This window comes from Lissotriton helveticus, chromosome 11 (assembly GCF_964261635.1).
Source record: "Lissotriton helveticus chromosome 11, aLisHel1.1, whole genome shotgun sequence".
In the NCBI taxonomy this organism is placed as follows: Eukaryota; Metazoa; Chordata; class Amphibia; order Caudata; family Salamandridae; genus Lissotriton; species Lissotriton helveticus.
This window is the reverse complement of record NC_136072.1, coordinates 591,431,478-591,449,015: the sequence shown is the minus strand read 5'-3', so window position 1 is coordinate 591,449,015 and position 17,538 is coordinate 591,431,478. Positions and strand designations below refer to the sequence as shown.

At 46.9% G+C, this 17,538-nt stretch overlaps 1 protein-coding gene across 2 annotated transcripts in view; it reads right to left on the bottom strand.

The window, feature by feature from the left end:
• The window catches only part of PIWIL2 (piwi like RNA-mediated gene silencing 2), a 1,947,029-nt gene that overhangs the window by 431,671 nt on the left and 1,497,820 nt on the right, over positions 1-17,538 (bottom strand). For both annotated transcript variants that reach the window (XM_078666379.1, XM_078666380.1), the window contains one exon: positions 9,805-9,893. In XM_078666379.1, the coding sequence (XP_078522505.1) occupies positions 9,805-9,893 (89 nt within the window). The remainder of the gene's footprint in view (positions 1-9,804; positions 9,894-17,538) is intronic.

Here is a 17,538-nt window from a genome sequence, read left to right as displayed (position 1 = left end):
TCCAACTTCCTTCTGGGATGTCTGTGATATGGTGTAGAGAGGTCTTCCTGGTAATAGTGTTCATGGTAATCCTCTTTTGGCACTTTATGTTAAGTTCACAGGTATGGCGACATAAGTTTCCAAGATATGAGATGGCAAGAGAGGAGATATCTTGCTGTAATCTTGTCTATGAAAAGTCTTTAGTTGGAAATGAGTATAGGATATAGGTGTTGTTTAAACTGGTGGAATCGTCGTCAACAAACTCGTCGTCGACGGGATCATCGTCGACGGGAGTGTTGTCGACGGGATCTTCGCCGACGGGATCTTCGTCGTCGACGGGATCTTCGTCGTCGACGGGATCATCGTCGACGGGACTATTGTCGAGGGGCTCTTCGTCGACGAAGTCACTGAAGGAGTCGTGGACAGAACAGACGTCGACGAAATCGTCAACGCAGTCGACGTCGATGAGGTTGACTTTGAAGAGAGAGATACCTTTGTCGTCAATGGAACCTTCGTCGACGAGCTTGACGTCGACACCGTCGACGACGGAGACTTGGAAGATGAACTCTTCGTCAACGAGTCGTTTATAACAGGCTTTTTAGATGTAGAAGACATTTTTGTTGAGAGAATAGGTGAAGAGATGGCCATGGTGGAGATAGTAGCCATTGACAGTGGAACAGCATAAGTCACAGAAACCATAGAAGAAGACACCAGAATGAGAGTTTTAACCTGCGTTTTACTCATGGTTTCAGAGGTTGAAGGTGTCGTAGATGCATCAGAGGGCGAAAACAGAATTGACCCAGAGGAACATTTTGGTGACCTCTGTGAATGGTCAGAAACATCATGAGAAGCCTTGTGATGTTTTCTTCCCTCACTGGAAGGGTTGTCATGCGATCTAGCCCATTTGCTAGTCATCGAGGCCTCGTCATCCTCCTCAGTCGAGGAAGATTTCAGCCATAAAAGTGACCTTGCCTCCCTGTCCCTAAGAGTCTTAGCAGGAATGTTCCGGCAAATTCTACAATCCTTAACAACATGTTTAGGATGTAGGCAGTAGATCCAATCTTTATGCTGGTCATCCACATGGACCCTCTACTTCTCACAGGTCCTGCAAGGTCTAAAAAGAGCCTTCTTGTCAGACATTCAGAAGAGATGAAGTGAAGAACTGAGTAGGCACTCAGGGAGACTCCCTTCCACATGACGTGCAGTGAAAATCTGAGGAGAACTGCCTCTGCTGGGAAGGTTCTAGAGGGTGCTGGTAGCTGATTGGTTGGAACTATTTTTTAGTTCTTTTCATATAATGATTTAGATAGGATACTAAGTTTTAGGCCTTTGGGCTTTCTTTTAGCCTACTACTGTTCTTTACTAAGGCACTGCTTTTGTATTTTACCGTGGGACTCCCGCCTCGGCGACAGGGAATGATTCAGGCATGTGAATAAAGATACCCCGATACTGGATACATTTAATATACTCACCAGACAACATTTAGTCTGTCATATAGTTACTCATTGCCTATATACTGTGTTAAGTTAGCATGAGCTTATTAAATGTTTAAACGCCATTTTACCTTTCTGCTGCTTCTGCACACGACACATAATTGTTGTTTTAGCTTTCAGCCTGGTAGAGCGTTGTGGTTCACACGAGAATAATATGTTATTGCTCTGATATCGGCTTTGCTTGATAAACTGTGTCTGTACAGTGAGTGCTGAAGCCTTCAAGGATTACTCGACACAGTGTTGTTGTGAGGTCTGATCTTCGCACCTTCCTAGACATAACATACATGCAAGCGGCGGCCAAGTTCTGGCTTTAGGCACGTTTCATATTGCTCCCGACAGAGCACACTACACACTTGATGGTGCTTCGCATGCAGAGAGCTGGTGGAAGATGATGTGATCCCTTACCACTAAGATCTTGAGGTATGGGGCCGCCCTGTTAAAACCCAAAGAGACCTTCTTAGATATAATATAATATACTAGAGAGGTTCGGTCTTACTTCAAATCTGGTGCTGCCTCCATTCTCTTCTCATAATATACGAGATAGGGAGGGTGAGAATTAGGTGTTGTTAAACTCTATTCATTTCAACATTTTAGCATGTTGTCACCTTTTGTATTCTATGGACTAGTAACTAGGCTGATAACTTTGCTTCTTATAATATGTTTGCTTGTATTATCGAAGATACTGCGTTTGAGAACACTGCATTAGTAAATAAACATTTCAAATGTGCACGCGTCCTCATTTACTCCTCGTTCTGGATTGAAATGATTGTTTAACGAAAGAGTGTTCATGTGTTCCACGTGACCTGAGGTATTCTAAGTTCATGTTCTGGTTTGTCTAAGCATTGGGAGTTTGTAATGACCAATGAGACACTGTAGCTAGCTCGGTAGGGGATTTTGGGTACTAAGGTGAGTTTTGGCACACCCTAATTCACTGAGGTTCCAAGTCTCTATGCACAGTTCTGTAGGAGAACGGAATCCCTGCTACATGGCGCCCAATGTTTTCGGTGGTCTTATTACATGACACTTGAGTAGTTCATCTTTCGATCCTTAACCCCTTCACTGTCGTTTCCGGAAAACGGTGGTGTCGGAAAAAACCTACCTATTTATGAAATAGGTTTATTTAAGTTTGAATCTTTCTAAAACGGTTTCCTTGAATTACTACCCAGTTGTGCTACAAAGTTTACTTTGTTCTTTTTCCTTTCTGTTTCGCTATGGCCGCGGTGGACATTCCGCAGCATAGTCGCATTGCGGTGCGCAATCATTTGCAAAATTATAATGTTCCCGTGGATGGCATGGCCGTGATAATGGTAGTGAGTGCGGAAGTAGCTTACCCTTACGAAATCTTTTACTCGTGGGTGACCTTCCCAGCTATTGACTGGACTTCAGGTGTGTTCCATACGTGCACTCCCACCGCTGTGCCGAATGAATATACTCCGCATAGGGCACAGAAAGTACCTATTGATACTTGGCAGCATCGCGTTTGGTTTGGTGGCGCCCTCCCCATTCTTTGACAGCTCCGAGGTTAGGTCCTTTGTCCATTCCGGGCGCAAATTGGCCTGTTTTGGCTGGATTTACTCCTCATCCTCAGCACGGCAATTGTACCGTTGTTGAGTTAAGACGGCTACATGTATTCGCAATTAGTGTGATTAGGTCGTTAGTGCAATATATAACCCGCAATCTCCCGGGCGGGGCACCGGTTGGTGCGGCGCTTCATGCAGGACAGGGCGGTATGAAGCTCAGTCCCGTGATGGTCAACGCTGTGATGGGCAAGCGCCCCCAGGAAAAGGATGATTTCCCTTTCTGGCTTGCCGAGAAGTTTGACCAGCTTGAGGCAGTATTCCCTAAGCCGACTCCTGGTGAGAAACACAGGATTCTGACAATCAGTTTACCTAAAGACTTGGCCCCTGAAATCGGTGACTGTGAGACCTGGGGTAGAACATTTGCGGCGGTCTATGCGAGGTGTTACGGCACTCCGTCTATGGCTGTCCTGCCGACGGTCATTAAGCGTGTTCAGGATGAGCACGGACCTGAGGCTGTGGTTGAATTGGGTATGCGACTGTGTGGCAACTTTGATGTGGTTTGCAATCTCATTCTTGCTAATGTCAAGGGGGATGCAGTGAACTTTCAGGTAGCTAATGCTTTGGGTGCGCTTCCCGATGCCGAGAAACCGCGACAGTTAGCGAGGATTATTGTGGCGGCTTATAAAACCGTGGGTCGCAATAGTAGGGGTCTCAAGCCTTTTTCGACTAAAGAGGAAATGCAACCCCAAGGGCAGAAGTCTGACACAGACGTTCAGCCCAAGTCCAAAAAACAAAATTGGCCTAAAAAACAAAAACAGGGAAAGCAACAGAAACAGGAGTCTCGTCCTGCATCCCCATTGCCTGCGCCCCCAGAACGTATTTATGACTTGCGCGATCGCGCGAAGATAAAATCACCTGATCGATTTCAGGTTTCTGATCAACGCCCTCCTCGTTCTTTTCAGGAGTTATCGGCTTCGGCGACAGGTGGTGGAGGAAGCGGCAGGGGTCAGGGTGGCCAGCAAGGACGCGACCAGCCCCGCCCAAAAGACAATGCAGGCAAGCAGGACGGCGCTACACCGAAAAGACCCCAGTTTCAATAGAAGAAAGTCGCCGCTTTAACAGCGAGGTATGCCGCCACAGATAGTGAGAACACGGCTTCGGAATCGGACATGAGCTCTGACCTTGCTGGACAGCGCGGCGGAGATTACCATAATACGGGAGGCCCTGCGTCCACTACTGAAGGTGACAGCGACTGACCGTTGTATTGTAGTAGAAACAGCGGATACTAGAGTTGCTCCCCCTGACAGACTTTTTGAAATAGTCCTTCTAATCGAGGGTGACATACAGCGTACCGTGAAAGGGATATTTTGGGAAAATCTCACCACTACTTATGACATTTTGTTAGCGGAGGCTGACTGGCCCCCACCTTCTGTTCTCGCAGCTCCGCGAGGGGAGGAGGTAATCCTCCCCAGTTTCGCGCACACAGTCTCCAAGGAGCATGCGCTGAATTTTGCAGAAGAGTGGGCTAAGGCTCTGGCACCTGCTCTGTACCATACACACTGTGGTTGGGATAAATTTTCCCCACATCACGAAATTCCTTTGCGGTCTCAGCCGCAGCCTCAACCTCAATATCCCATTAGACGTGAAGCTAAGGCTTCCGTTGCGAAAATGCTTGAACAATTGGAATATCAAGGTGTAATTGAAACATGTGTGTCACCAATGAATAACCCTCTTTTTACTGTGACCAAGCCTGACGGATCGTATCGTTTGGTATTGGATTACCGGCATTTAAACTCGCATTGCCGTACCTGTGCAGAACAGAATACTCACGGCTCTGCCTTAGTGGATGTTCTTGTGCGTAAGCGGTTTAAGACAACGCTTGACATTTCCAACGGTTTTTATGCCCACCATTTGGATGGTCTGAGTTCCCAATGGACCTCCTTTACTTGCGGCGGTGTGCAAAAACAATTTAAACGTTTACCTATGGGCTATAAGAATAGTCCTGGGATTTTTACTTCTAGAGAGTCGACCCGGATGGATGCTCGCATGTGGATGACATTTATCTCACAGACGACGAACTTTGGGAGCATCTGTGTCCAGTTGACCGCTAGATTTGTAGCTTTGCAGACATGGGTTACAAATTCAACTTTGCAAAATCGCACATTGCAGAGTATACAGTGTTGTTCCTGGGCTACGAGCTCAACAATGAAGGTAGAGGATTGGCTCCTCACTTCTTGGAGAAATGCGCACAGCTGCGCGCTCTGACAACTCTGAAAAAATTAGTCTTTGCTGGGATTTTTGAACTTCGGGAGAACATACATTCCTGATTATGCCCAGCGTATCAAGCCTTTGTATGCTTTGATACAATCTACATTTACCAAATCATGCTGGCTGCCTGAGCACTCAGTTATCCTGCAATCTTTGCAGGCTGATCTGCTCGCTTCTAAATTCTTACTGACTCGTGATAACCACACCATCCTGGTGATTAGAATCATCCCTGGGACGGTGGGTTTCACTTACCTGACTTTTAACGAGGGAGACACTGTACCTATTGCTTACAAGTCGCACTTGTACACTTCGGCTGAAATGCGATTTTCCACTGTGGAGAAAGTTTTGACGGCTGTACAGATGGCGATTCTTAAGGAACGCGCTCTGTCACAGGGAAAACGCATGTTGGTTGTTACCCCGTGTCCTGCTTTGGAAGCAGTTACGAAAGCCAGTGTACCAAATTCTAAAGCTTTGCACCCTCGGTGGATACAATGGGCTGCTTCATTGACGTCCCCGGATGTCACGTCTATTTTTGACGCCTCCTTACGGTCGCAGGAGTACTTACAGTATATGTTCGTTCATCCGGCTCCTTTAGCTATGGGACCTTTGGAGGATTTCCATTGCATCATTTACACTGATGGGTCGGCGCAGGTTGCGCATGGTTCTAAACACGCCTACGTTTCCGCATGCGCCATTGTGGTAGGTGCCATGGTGAACGATGAGTTTAAGTCCAGGGTCGTGCACACGCAGACTCTAGGGGACTGCACCGCACAATTGGCAGAGCTTCGAGCTCTGATGCTTGCATTGGAGTACGCAGATCCTAGTGTGACGACACTTATTGTAAGTGATTCCTATTACTGTGTCCAGTCTTACAATGAAAACTTGTTCTTTTGGATTCAAAATGACTTTCGTGATTCTAAGGGAAGCACAATAAAACATAAAATGATCTGGGTCCGAGTGGCTGAGCTTAAAGAGCAGTTGCCGCTTGTGTTTGTGATTCACACTCTATGTCATCAGCGCGTGGGAGTACACGCTGTTGGCAACTCGCTTGCTGATGAGGCGGCGAAATCTGCAGGATCGACATATTTAGTTGCAGCAGTTACAGGGTCCAAAAGTAAGATTGATGATGATATCTTGGCGGCTGTTGCTGCCACTGAGAAGGGAGATAAATATCCTGCGGGGTTCCCTTCGAAGTACACATACCACTTAAGTCCCGATAAGCTTCCTTATGTGAAAATTCCTGAAGTTGGGGAGAGGTTGATTCCCAACTCGGACCGCAGGAATACCTTAAATACAGCGGCACATGAAGGTGTAGCGTCTGCGCATGCGGGCGTTTCGGCCACTGTATCACAGTTACAACAGCGTTTCTGGTGGCGGGGACTGAACAAACAGACGCGCGATTATGTCCTTCAATGTGACATTTGCCAGCAAATTAAGCCTTCAACTGCTGCGCGTCCGCCACAGACACAGTTGTACATATCTAATAAGCCACTAGGATGTGTTTATTTAGATCACTGCGGTCTTTTTTTAGTCGCAGTGGATTCATGCACACGCTTTGTCTGGGTCTGGCCCCACCGTAGCGCTGATTCACGTACTGTCATAAGAGATCTGCGCGTCTTTGTAGGGATTTTTGCCTGTGGTACCTTCCATTCGGATCAGGGTCCGGCTTTCGCCTCTAAGGCGTATAAGGATGCCATGATGTCGATGGGGGTCCAAGTCAAGTTTTTGTCTCCATACAGACCTGAGGGTAATAGTGTAGTGGAACGAATGAACCGTGACTTAAAGCAATCATTGACAGCTCGAGTTATAGGCACTGGCAGGAACTGGCTGGCCCATCTCAATGGCGTGCAGCGTGCTCTTAATAATCTCCCTAGAAGGACTCTGGGTGGGCGTACCCCGTACGAAATGCTCTTTGGTATCAAGATGTATGTCCCGGACCTTGACGGTCTAGACTGCGTGGCCCAAGCCACAGCCTTTGACGTAGATGAACATTGCAATGTTTTACAGGATCTACAAAAGACCAGAGACAGTCTTGCAAAGGAACATTTGCCCTCCACATCGGATGATACGTTGCAGATCCCGGTAGTTGGCTGGCTACCCCAAGTTGGAGAACTGGTTCGGGAGAAGATCGAGAACAAGAAAGAATTTGGCCCCTCCTATCGAGCTCCGGTTCCTGTGCTTGGAGTGAAGGGCACAAGAACAGTCATTTTACCACCACTTCCAGGTCGTAAGGAAAACAGGTTTATTTCAATTGACAATGTCAAGATACACAGAGTGGCCGATTCTTCTTAGTATGACACCGGCAGTCTCCTGTCCTTCGATTGTGAGAAATTCTGTTTTGGCCACTGCTTCTAATCCTGAGCCAGAGGTGGCCATCGAGATGCCTACAATTTCCAGTCAATTATTAAGTACTTTGCTTGGTACTAACGTTGATGAAGCTGATTACACTTACCCAACTGACTTATCGATGCCTGATCTACAAACACGCTTGGCCACAGAATCCAGATTTTCTTTTGACACTGTCTCGCAAACTTCAGGGAAGCCCTCACGTTTTGCAATTTATGCCATTTTATTTAAAAAACACTTTTTGATTCCCCCTTGGACATATATTTGGTTGCTACTTTTTTCAATTTACCTTTTTATGTTAATTGGTTTTGTGTTTTATTTTTTCCAAATCGTCAATGGACACTATGTTGAAGAGAGAACATGCATTTGACATCTGAATGGAACATTGGCTCCTCTTTCCTCCTCCCATTCCGCTCACAGACTGAAGAGAGACTTGGCATTCGTTAATATCACTGCTTGGCCTGTCCTTGATGGGATTGTGTAGGATGCTGTTAAATTTCAAATCCATGGCCCTACTGAGGTGGTTAATGTCCCTAATGTGCTTAGAGTAAACATGGGGGATGTGGTGAAACAAAACATACGTTCTGATGATTGGGATGTTCAGGCCTTAGAGGCTTTGTTTTCTGATTTGAAATAATATGCGGCCTTTGATGCTGCAGATTTGTACTTAGAATCTGCTAATTATGGTGATTTATTTTGCTTCCAACATTTTGGCAACCATTACTTGTATAAAACTAATTCCAGAAGAAGTGCTGTAAATTATACACAATGGGAGCATTGCCCTGCGCCTTTACAAAAAGTACACTTATTTTACTGACTTTAATCAGTCCAATCCCGCTTCGTTTTATTTTAAAGTGACAGAAAAGTCCATGTCCAAAGTTAGACTTACCGATACTAAGTTATTGTACTTGAAGTCCTTTCTAGACAAGCTGGCTGTTGGTGGCTACGAGTTGTGGAGGGAAATGGTTGACCTTAAATCTGTTTGGGGTTCTAAAAGTTGGCAGGTACAAGGCACTGAGGCTTTTCACCGTGCATGTCTCATCCCAAACCATATGTGGTTTTTGAACTCTACCATTTCACAAACCACATGCTTTGGATTGGCTACTTCTAAAAAATTAAATACTCCTTCCTTCCCCGATTTAGAGGAATACACTGGTTGGAATAATGTTACGCAATTTTCCATTAGAGAATTACAATCTCTGTTGCTAAATTCGTCCTTCAACATATCCAGTCTGGATCCAAAAGGTTGGCTAATGTGGCACAGAAGTGCTGATTCATGCCAACGTCGTTTCCTGGGTTTAGCTGATGGCTTTACTCAGGTCAGGACCGATCCCCGTTTTGAAACTGACCATTCTGTCACCACTTATTCGGTAGGCAAATTATGTTAGAATTGGCTCCAACATTCTACATTGGCATCGGTTAAACTGCATCTATCCAAGCTGAATGATGATGTGGATTTAAATGATTTCATACAGGGCCATAATCCTAACGTCAGAACAAAACAACTCATGAGCAACTAAGGGACTCATCAGTTGATCAAAATCCACGTCAGGAGACACCATCTTGCAGAGACACAAATCAAGGGCCCACTCGAAATCGCAGCTCAGGCAATTAAACACAGGCTGGACACATGTGAAATAGGAAAATCGAAATGATAATCCATATGCGAAGCTCAAGGTGGCCAGCGGCAGCGTGCCATAGTATTCAAGCATCCTGTTGCGAAACAGTGGCAGGTGATGCTGCGCGGCGTGTAACACAGAATGGGCACCCATTTCTAATAAAACGAAATATCACCAGAACGCCTGCTGCCAGCGCCAGCAAAACAGGAAATCCACCAAATAAGCTTGAAAATATCGAATGGAAGAAAGCAGGAATGACTACAAATATCTTTTCAAATGAAGTCACAAGACCGCTGCAAACTAGGGAAGCAAAGCCAGGCTGCAGGTTTTAACTATGTGTAAGCTTGACATTGACAGGAATAAACACATTTTGGGTGGAATAAATTTGGATTTGGCACCATGATTTGGAAAAAGTAAAAAGACTTTTTAAAATAAAGGTTTGACATTTTCTGTAAAATCAGTCCTGGAGGTCAAAAAGCATAGCACAATGGAGCAAACTGATGCATGAACACATACAATAAAATCAATAATTAAAACCAAACACTTAGAATATGAACAAAAAAATTACACTAAACTTACTTATTGATGCTAGCAACAAACCCAACCACAGAGCGCATTCCCCTGCTTGGGTCATGATAGACGTCCATCCCAATCACCATTAGTTGTTTCTGTTAAGGAATATAAAAGAGGGGTGAGGAATGCAAAGGAGTTATACCCTAGGGCTCAGTAATCTAATGGCATTGTACAAGACTAATGGCCTTACCACATTAATCTCTTTTTTATGTGAAGCACTCAGATACCGCATTGCAAAAAGCTGGCTCTCATAATAGTGTGCTAAAACGAAGTACAATGTACAGACAGACCAGTGCTCCCCAATTAGTTTACAGAGGTTAAAGTACTTAATACTAACGCTCTCTTTTGTGGTAATGTGGGCGAGCAGTTAGGCTTATCAGAGGGTAGTGTTAAGCATTTGTTGTACTCACAGAGGCAATAAGTGAGACACACACTCAAAGAATAAATCAGAGACCAAATAACACTTCTTTTTACAGATATTTTAAAACCAAGAACTGTTTTCCCAGGTAATTACAGTTTTCACGCGAAGTATTCACAGGTAAGTAAAATGTTTAAACCTGTGCGCTTTACACGCAATGCAATCTTATGGGAGGAAAATTTAAAGATGCATAAAGGTAAGGACAGCCGGTTTCAAGGGGTTCAGAATCTGGGATCAAAGTATTAGTGGGCCATGGGTCAAAGTACTACCAGCTCTTCTTTGGAAGTCGCCTGGTCTCTAACGGGAGTAGGGTGCTGCTGAAGCTGGTAGCTGGCGCGCTACAGTGAAGGGAGGCCACTTGGAAGAGGCTGCACATGGGGACTTGCAAGCAAGACCGAGGGTTCCCAAACGGGACGTGAGTCCCATGCGCTCCATGCCACTGGAGTCAAGCTATCCTGGCTGATGAGGGCTGAAAGCCCAAAACCGAGCCTAGGATGCTTGTTTCCAGTCCAAGGAGGACCTGGCCTGGCAGTTCGGGCTGGACTGTTCCCATAGGGCACAGGGTCAAGACTGATTTGCATATGGCTGGGTCCAAACTGGAATGGCATGGTGAGTGTAGGAGAGTGGGGTCTGCAATCCCATGGCCACCCCAGATTTTTGCTTTTTGCTTCACTGATTTACGACTTTCCCTGGCTGTGGGCCTGCTAATCAGACCCACAACCTAGCTGTTCTCTCTCTAAATTACAACCATGTACCCTAGGTGCATTTACCAATTGGTACTGGGCCACCTTATCAGTCCCTGTACAGTATACCTTAGGTATCCAGGGCATAGGTGTACCCAGGGCCTACCAGGGGCTGCAGCATGTATTATGCCACCCCTGGCTGGCCATCCAAAACAGACACAACTGGCTGCACGACAGCTGGGGCAAGGTGGTGTAATCACCCTTTGCTTTAGATATAGTTCCCTATATCTAAACCTAAAATGGACACATATATTCCTATCAGTGACTCCTATGGAAGGCCTTATCAGTCCTGAAGGCAGAGTGCTTGGAATTATGTGAGATGGTGCTCTGGCATGAGCTGAGCCCGTTTGCAGCTTGGGGAACCAAGTCCTAATAGCTGTTCCATGATAGCGCTATACCATATACTCTTAAGTGCATTATAATCCTCGCGGTTAAATGCTAACTTTGGTATAACATTATCAAAACATGTCGAGTAAGGTGTCATACAAATTGGAATACTACCCCCTCGCCAATTCTGGCGACGGGGGTAGCATTCCACCCTTCTAGAGGGACACGACATGTATGTAACTGTAAACCCCGGTTAAAGTTAACTCAAGCCTCAGCATCACAAAATGGATGCTGCCACCACAGACACAAGTCTGACCTCCTGCTGCTGGGAGTCCGTCCAGCGAGGGAGGCTCAGACAAAGGGTTTCCTGCCTTGGGAGGTGCTAGCACCACCCCAGACAGGATTTTGTGTATTAGGTCGGCCAAGGCTGAAAGGAATGAGACATGCCTGGGGCACACAAGGTGCCCTGTGTATACACCGGTTCCAACCAGTTGCTGGGGCACTCCAGCCCCAGCTCTGGCGGGAAACTGGACAAAGGATAGGGGGTGTAACCACCCCCCTTCCTGGTCCCACCCAGAGGAGGGACCTAGTCATAGTGCAGCCCCCTTTAGCTGAATAAAGGTAGGAGCTGGTCCCATTCCCAGTTAGATTAATCTTGACAACTTCCACGAAGAACTCTTGACCTTCGACCTCCTGAACATCAGAAGACTGAAGAATCTCCCCTATGGTCAGGGAGTGACCCTCCTGCTTCGCAGGCACCATCAAGCTCCTGTGCGGTTTGCTGAAAGTCCTTCCATCCCGGAATCCGACGATCTAGCTCGACAAGACCCAGACCTCCAGACCTCTCTGACCTCTACCCACATCCACAGCACAGCTGGGATCCGTGGGTGCGACGAGCAACGTGGAGACGGCCATCTTGAATAAACCTGCACAGCGCTTCCAGCACGACCCCCGAGTGACCCTCGAGTAAGTGCATTGGGGACTGAGAAGCCCCACCCCGACACAGCACCAGCATCAAAGACCAGCCCCCCCAGCCTCCACGAGATCTGCGTGGGGCCCTTTTGCCTGGTTGCTGCCTTTCCTGTTGTCTGGTCACTTGCCGGCTGGCTTGTGACCTCTGAGACGACGACCCGAAGATTTCGACACTGCTAGTCTGGTCCCCCAGACTGGCCCTTGCTTCCTTGTGAAAGAGAAGCACCCCGGACCCTCCTGGTCCACACCAGACGCCATCTTTGTTCCACCGCGTGGCTAGCATTAGCCAAGGCCTGTTGACTAGATCGACGATCCAACACCGCCATCAGCAGCAGACTACGTGGGACAGCTCGTGCCTCCAGCCTGGTCGTAAAGAACAGCTCCTGGTCCGCGCAGCTACAGAGAGAAGCGACCCTTCCTTCACCTGAACGCGGCGACAGCATCTGGTTCCCTCCTGGTTCCAGCACCGTCACTGGCTAGTGACCAAGACTCTGTCCCCTTCCCTTTCAGGACTTCTTCCTTACAGGTCCATCCTTGGAACCACCGGACTCCTCCATCTGTCTGCCTGCCAGCAACTCCTTGTTTCAGGCATCACCGGGATCAACGCAGCAAACCCGACGCAACTTCAGCCCTATGCACCCGCAGCCTGTGGGTTAGGTAACTAAAGCTCCTAGGTGCAGAAGTCTGTGTGCACTATCCTAGTGTTCAGGTCCACTGTTGTTTTCCCTCCATCCAGCGGGTTCGTCCGGAATCCGTAACTTTCTAAACTGTAGCATCCATAGACGTTGGTACGCATCCCGCGTGAGAGTTCCCACTCTGCACGTGAGTCCCGTGGGCCTCCTGCTCCTTACTTACCTAGTTCGTAGCGTAGTCCCAGCGATCCTCCAGCCTCTGGATCACCTTACAGTATTTTCCTTCCTTGCATTCCATTGTTTTGAGTATATGGTTTGCCGTGCCGTGCCCCTCAGGCACACTTGTAGATATTGTGCGAACTCGTATTTCTTTTGTAGTATTGTCATGTGCTTAGCCCTCTGACCTCATAAAGAGTTCAGAGGTGTATGTTACTTAATAAATATCTGTTTATTTTCATAACAACCTGTGTGGTGTCCTTTCACTTGGTATTCAAAGGGTTATATGTGGTAAAACAGCTGGCTTCACATGCCATTCAGAGTTTAGCCTAAAGACTGCTTTTGTCCACGCTACTAGGATAGCGGGTCTATAAGGTTGACTTTACAACCAATCACCATAAGGGTTGTTTGGACTGATACAAGGTGATCACTAGAATTAGTGAGCATCATATATCAGGCCAACTTCTCACATTGGTGTGCAGCGGTTGGGATTTGAGCTTGCTGTTGTTTTTACCACGTATAATCTTGAGATATCATTTGAAAGATCACATAAGGTACCATAGGTACATATAACAAGCGCCAAGGAGCCCCTAGGGGAGCAAGACCAGCGCAAGACTAGTGCCGGTGTTGAGGACGCCATCGGGCGGTGCCGTGAGGGAAACGGCTGCGCGAGTGCAGAAGGGGAGCGCCGGGAGACTGCCTCCCGTAAGACTACATTACCCAGCAGCCTTAGGGGCGCCCGTGACGCGAGGCCAGCGCACGGAGGCGCTTGAAAAGCCGACGCGCCCAGGAGCCCCTGGGGGAGCAAGACCAGCACGAGACTAGTGCCGGTGTTGAGGACGCCATCGGGCGGTGCTGTGAGGGAAACGGCTGTGTGAGTGCAGAAGGGGAGCGCCGGGAGACTGCCTCCCGTAAGACTACATTACCCAGCAGCCTTAGGGGCGCCCGTGACGCGAGGCCAGCGCACGGAGGCGCTTGAAAAGCCGACGCGCCCTCTCGCCCCGCGAGTCGCGCGCGGGAGGCGCCAGGGACAAGCCCGGGACAGTCTGTGACAGTCCGCGACTGGACGCGAACGGACAGGACCAGATACCCTGCCCCTGGGTCGACAGGTTCTCACTTACTAGTAAGTTATCGTATTTGTTGAGTTCTGCTTCGATCAGTGGGAATTTGTTGTTCGGTGACAGAGGGTCATCGGATAAAAGCTCAGGATGCCGAAGAAAGCTGTTGCTGTTGTTGCTACATCTAACACCATTGATAATTATCTGGTACAAACGGTGAAGAAAATTAATAATCAAAGGAGAGAATCTCTGGGCCTGAGCCAATCTCCCGATTTTGATCGCTTAAGACCATCTTCACCACCCTCCTTGGTAGACTCTTTACCTCAGGCTACAGGCACGGATGCTCCACTTATTTCCCCCCACGTATCTGTTAATAATGATTCTGAAATAAATTCGGAGGTTGCCCCAGATATACTTCTCGTAACTGACCCCGACAGTGACATTGATTCGGATCATGGGGTTCAGACACGAGACACTGAAGTTGAACCCTCTTCCCCAGATCAGGTGCCACGACCGATACGACAATGTGCGAAAAAACACCCAAAGCGAGGAGGGCTGCGGTCCGGGGTAAGAAGGAAAAGGGATGTCACTCCAGGTTCATCGAAGGTAAAAATTACCGACTCTGGCGAGGACTATATAAAGTACTCTATGATGGAGGACCTGTTCATAAGTTTGTAGAGGTGTTTGAAAGCAAGATTAAAGTGATAATTAAACCTCTGGTGGCAAAAATCGACAAACTGAACGCCGAGATTAAAAAACTGGAAGGTTTACAAACTAAGGTCGTAGGGGAGGTGGAAAATATAACTACCCTTGTTGTAAATAGTACAGTCAATTCAGGGGTGAACACTATGGTGGAGGGAGGGGCAGGGGGTGTTTTGTTAACAACCAACCCCCCCGCCCATGCCCCGATGGACACTGTTAATCAGTTAGCTGTTAAGGATGGCGCCTTGTTAACAGTTAATATTCCCCCTGACCAAAATCAGGCAACTCTTCAATTTATTGTTGAAGCTTCGCCGGTGGTACTGGTGTTGGCTAACGTTCCACTCTTAGAACGTGGCCTGGTAGAGCCACCTGCATCCCTGTCAAGTAATGCCCTACATTGGTTAACAGGGAACATGAAGCTAGCCCCAGGAGGTAAACAGCAACTGGCGAGTGAGATAAAGTCGGCGAAAAGGGTCCCGTGGATAGGGAACCGACCCAAAAAGTTTAAAGGTGACTGTGTGGCTGTGACTTTCTCAAATCCGGCAGTTTTGCCCAATCTCCTTGAAAACATACTCCCTCCCCAACGAAGAAGAGGTACCATTGTCCCACTCACGCTAAAATTTTTTTATGGGGAACAACAAAATGTTACCTACCCGAAAACCCCTGGTCTAGATAGGGAAAACAACATGAATAATAGGTGGGGAACAAATTTCGGTTTTAACATTGCAACCCATAACAGTTTTGATGCTCTATCCAGCCTGGATTTGTGTGATTGACGGGAGGTCAGGGCAGGCCTGGGTGGTGAGGGAATTGGTGATCTGACTCCCATGGCCCCTGTATCTCCACAGAGGAGGGGTAGTGCCATCACCGTAAATGAGAATCCTGAATTGGGGGATAAAGTCAGGCTGTTAAGCTGGAACATTGCGGGGTTGCGATCTAAAAGAGAAGACCAAAATTGGCTTAATGTTATTAAACAATATGATATTGTCGCCCTACAGGAGACCTGGGACGAGGATTGTGATTTTTGGGTGGACGGTTTCACTTTTTTTTTGTCCCTGCTTTGAGTTCGACGGCTGGAAGAAGTAGAGGGGGTCTCGTGTTGTTGGTCTCGGTGAACGTCAGGGGTAAAATTGTAAAGCTTGACTGTGACTCTCATAACTTTCTCATCGTGGAGGTAACCTTGGTTAATAACATTAAAATAATTCTAGTGAACTGTTATAATTCACAGCAAGGGGCCTCTACAGACGAGCATTTACTATGGTTAAATGATTTTTTAACTACATATAAAGAAAAGCAAACCACTTTTTGCCATCTAATTTTGATGGGTGATTTTAATGTACATCTTTGTTTAAACTGCGTCCTAATTGACCGTGATGGTCCGGATAGTACATCCCCCAGCATTTCGAACATAGTCAGAAAGGGGTTGCTCTTGAAAATTTATTGTCCAGTAATAATTTGTTTGAAGCTGAGTTTTTTGATAGCAATACCCGGGTTGCTACTTATACTGGTAGGGACTGTCAAACGATCATTGATTATATCTTTCTATCATTAGGACTTTTAAAGTTTGTAATTTTTTACAATGCTATACAGATGCCTTTAAGTGATCATAATCCTGTGGTGTTGGAGTTATTTGATGGGTTTTCGTTACTAAACACTTCTGTCCCGCCTCAGGCGGTTGTGTCAGTCAAAGCTAAAGAGCAGGGGAGAAGGCTCAAATGGGGCAAGATCGTCCCCGCTGACTTTTTCCAAACTATAACATCTAAGGCGGCACAAGAAATAAATATCTGTGTTAATCCTCTCTCTATGGGAGATGTAGTAATATCATCGTACGAGGCCATTTGCTCTAAAGTGTCGCAGGAACTTACAATGAACGGTCGAGTAGTCACAAATAGACCGGCAATGGCCTGGTTCGACCAAAAATGCAGTAAAGCCCATAATATTTTAAAAAAGGCCCTCAATGTTCGTCCGAGAAACAGAGCACTGGTAGCCCAGCTCAGAAAGGGGTATGCGAAGGCATTACAAGAGCGAAAAAGGGCATTAAAACACGAAGCCTGGGTTGAACTCATGGACAAAGCTACCTTAAAAGACAGTGCCAAGTTTTGGTCAATAATTAACACTCCTCTATTTTCTAAAGTCCAAAATTCAGACTTAGAATTAAACATCTCTGAAACAGATTGGCTTAGTCATTTTGAAAAAATATATGGTAGCCATTTGGAGCCGGAAACCCTGGTAGCCCCTGTTCCTATTTTGGCCCCAGTAAGGTTTGAGACAGCCGAAGTAATTAAGGCAATCGAGAGTACGGCTGGGCATAAGGCACCAGGCCCGGATGGGGTTCCCTGCGATATGTATAAGGCCAATCCGGCGTACTGGGCTGAAATCTTAACCAAAGTTTTTAATGCCTCTGCAACCGTAGGGTTCCCCAAATCCTGGGCTAGTGCGATCATAATCCCTGTATTTAAAAAAGGGCAGAGGGGAGACCCGAGATGTTATAGGCCGATTTCACTGTTAGACTCCTCTATTAAAATCCTAGGGAAGGTGGTCTTGGCCAGAATAACATCTTGGGCCTCGGGACAGATGTCCAATATGGTTTTAGAGCGGGGAGGAGTACGGAGGACCAATGTCTTAACCTTGATCTAATTATAGCCAAATACACGAGGGCCAAAAGGGGCTCC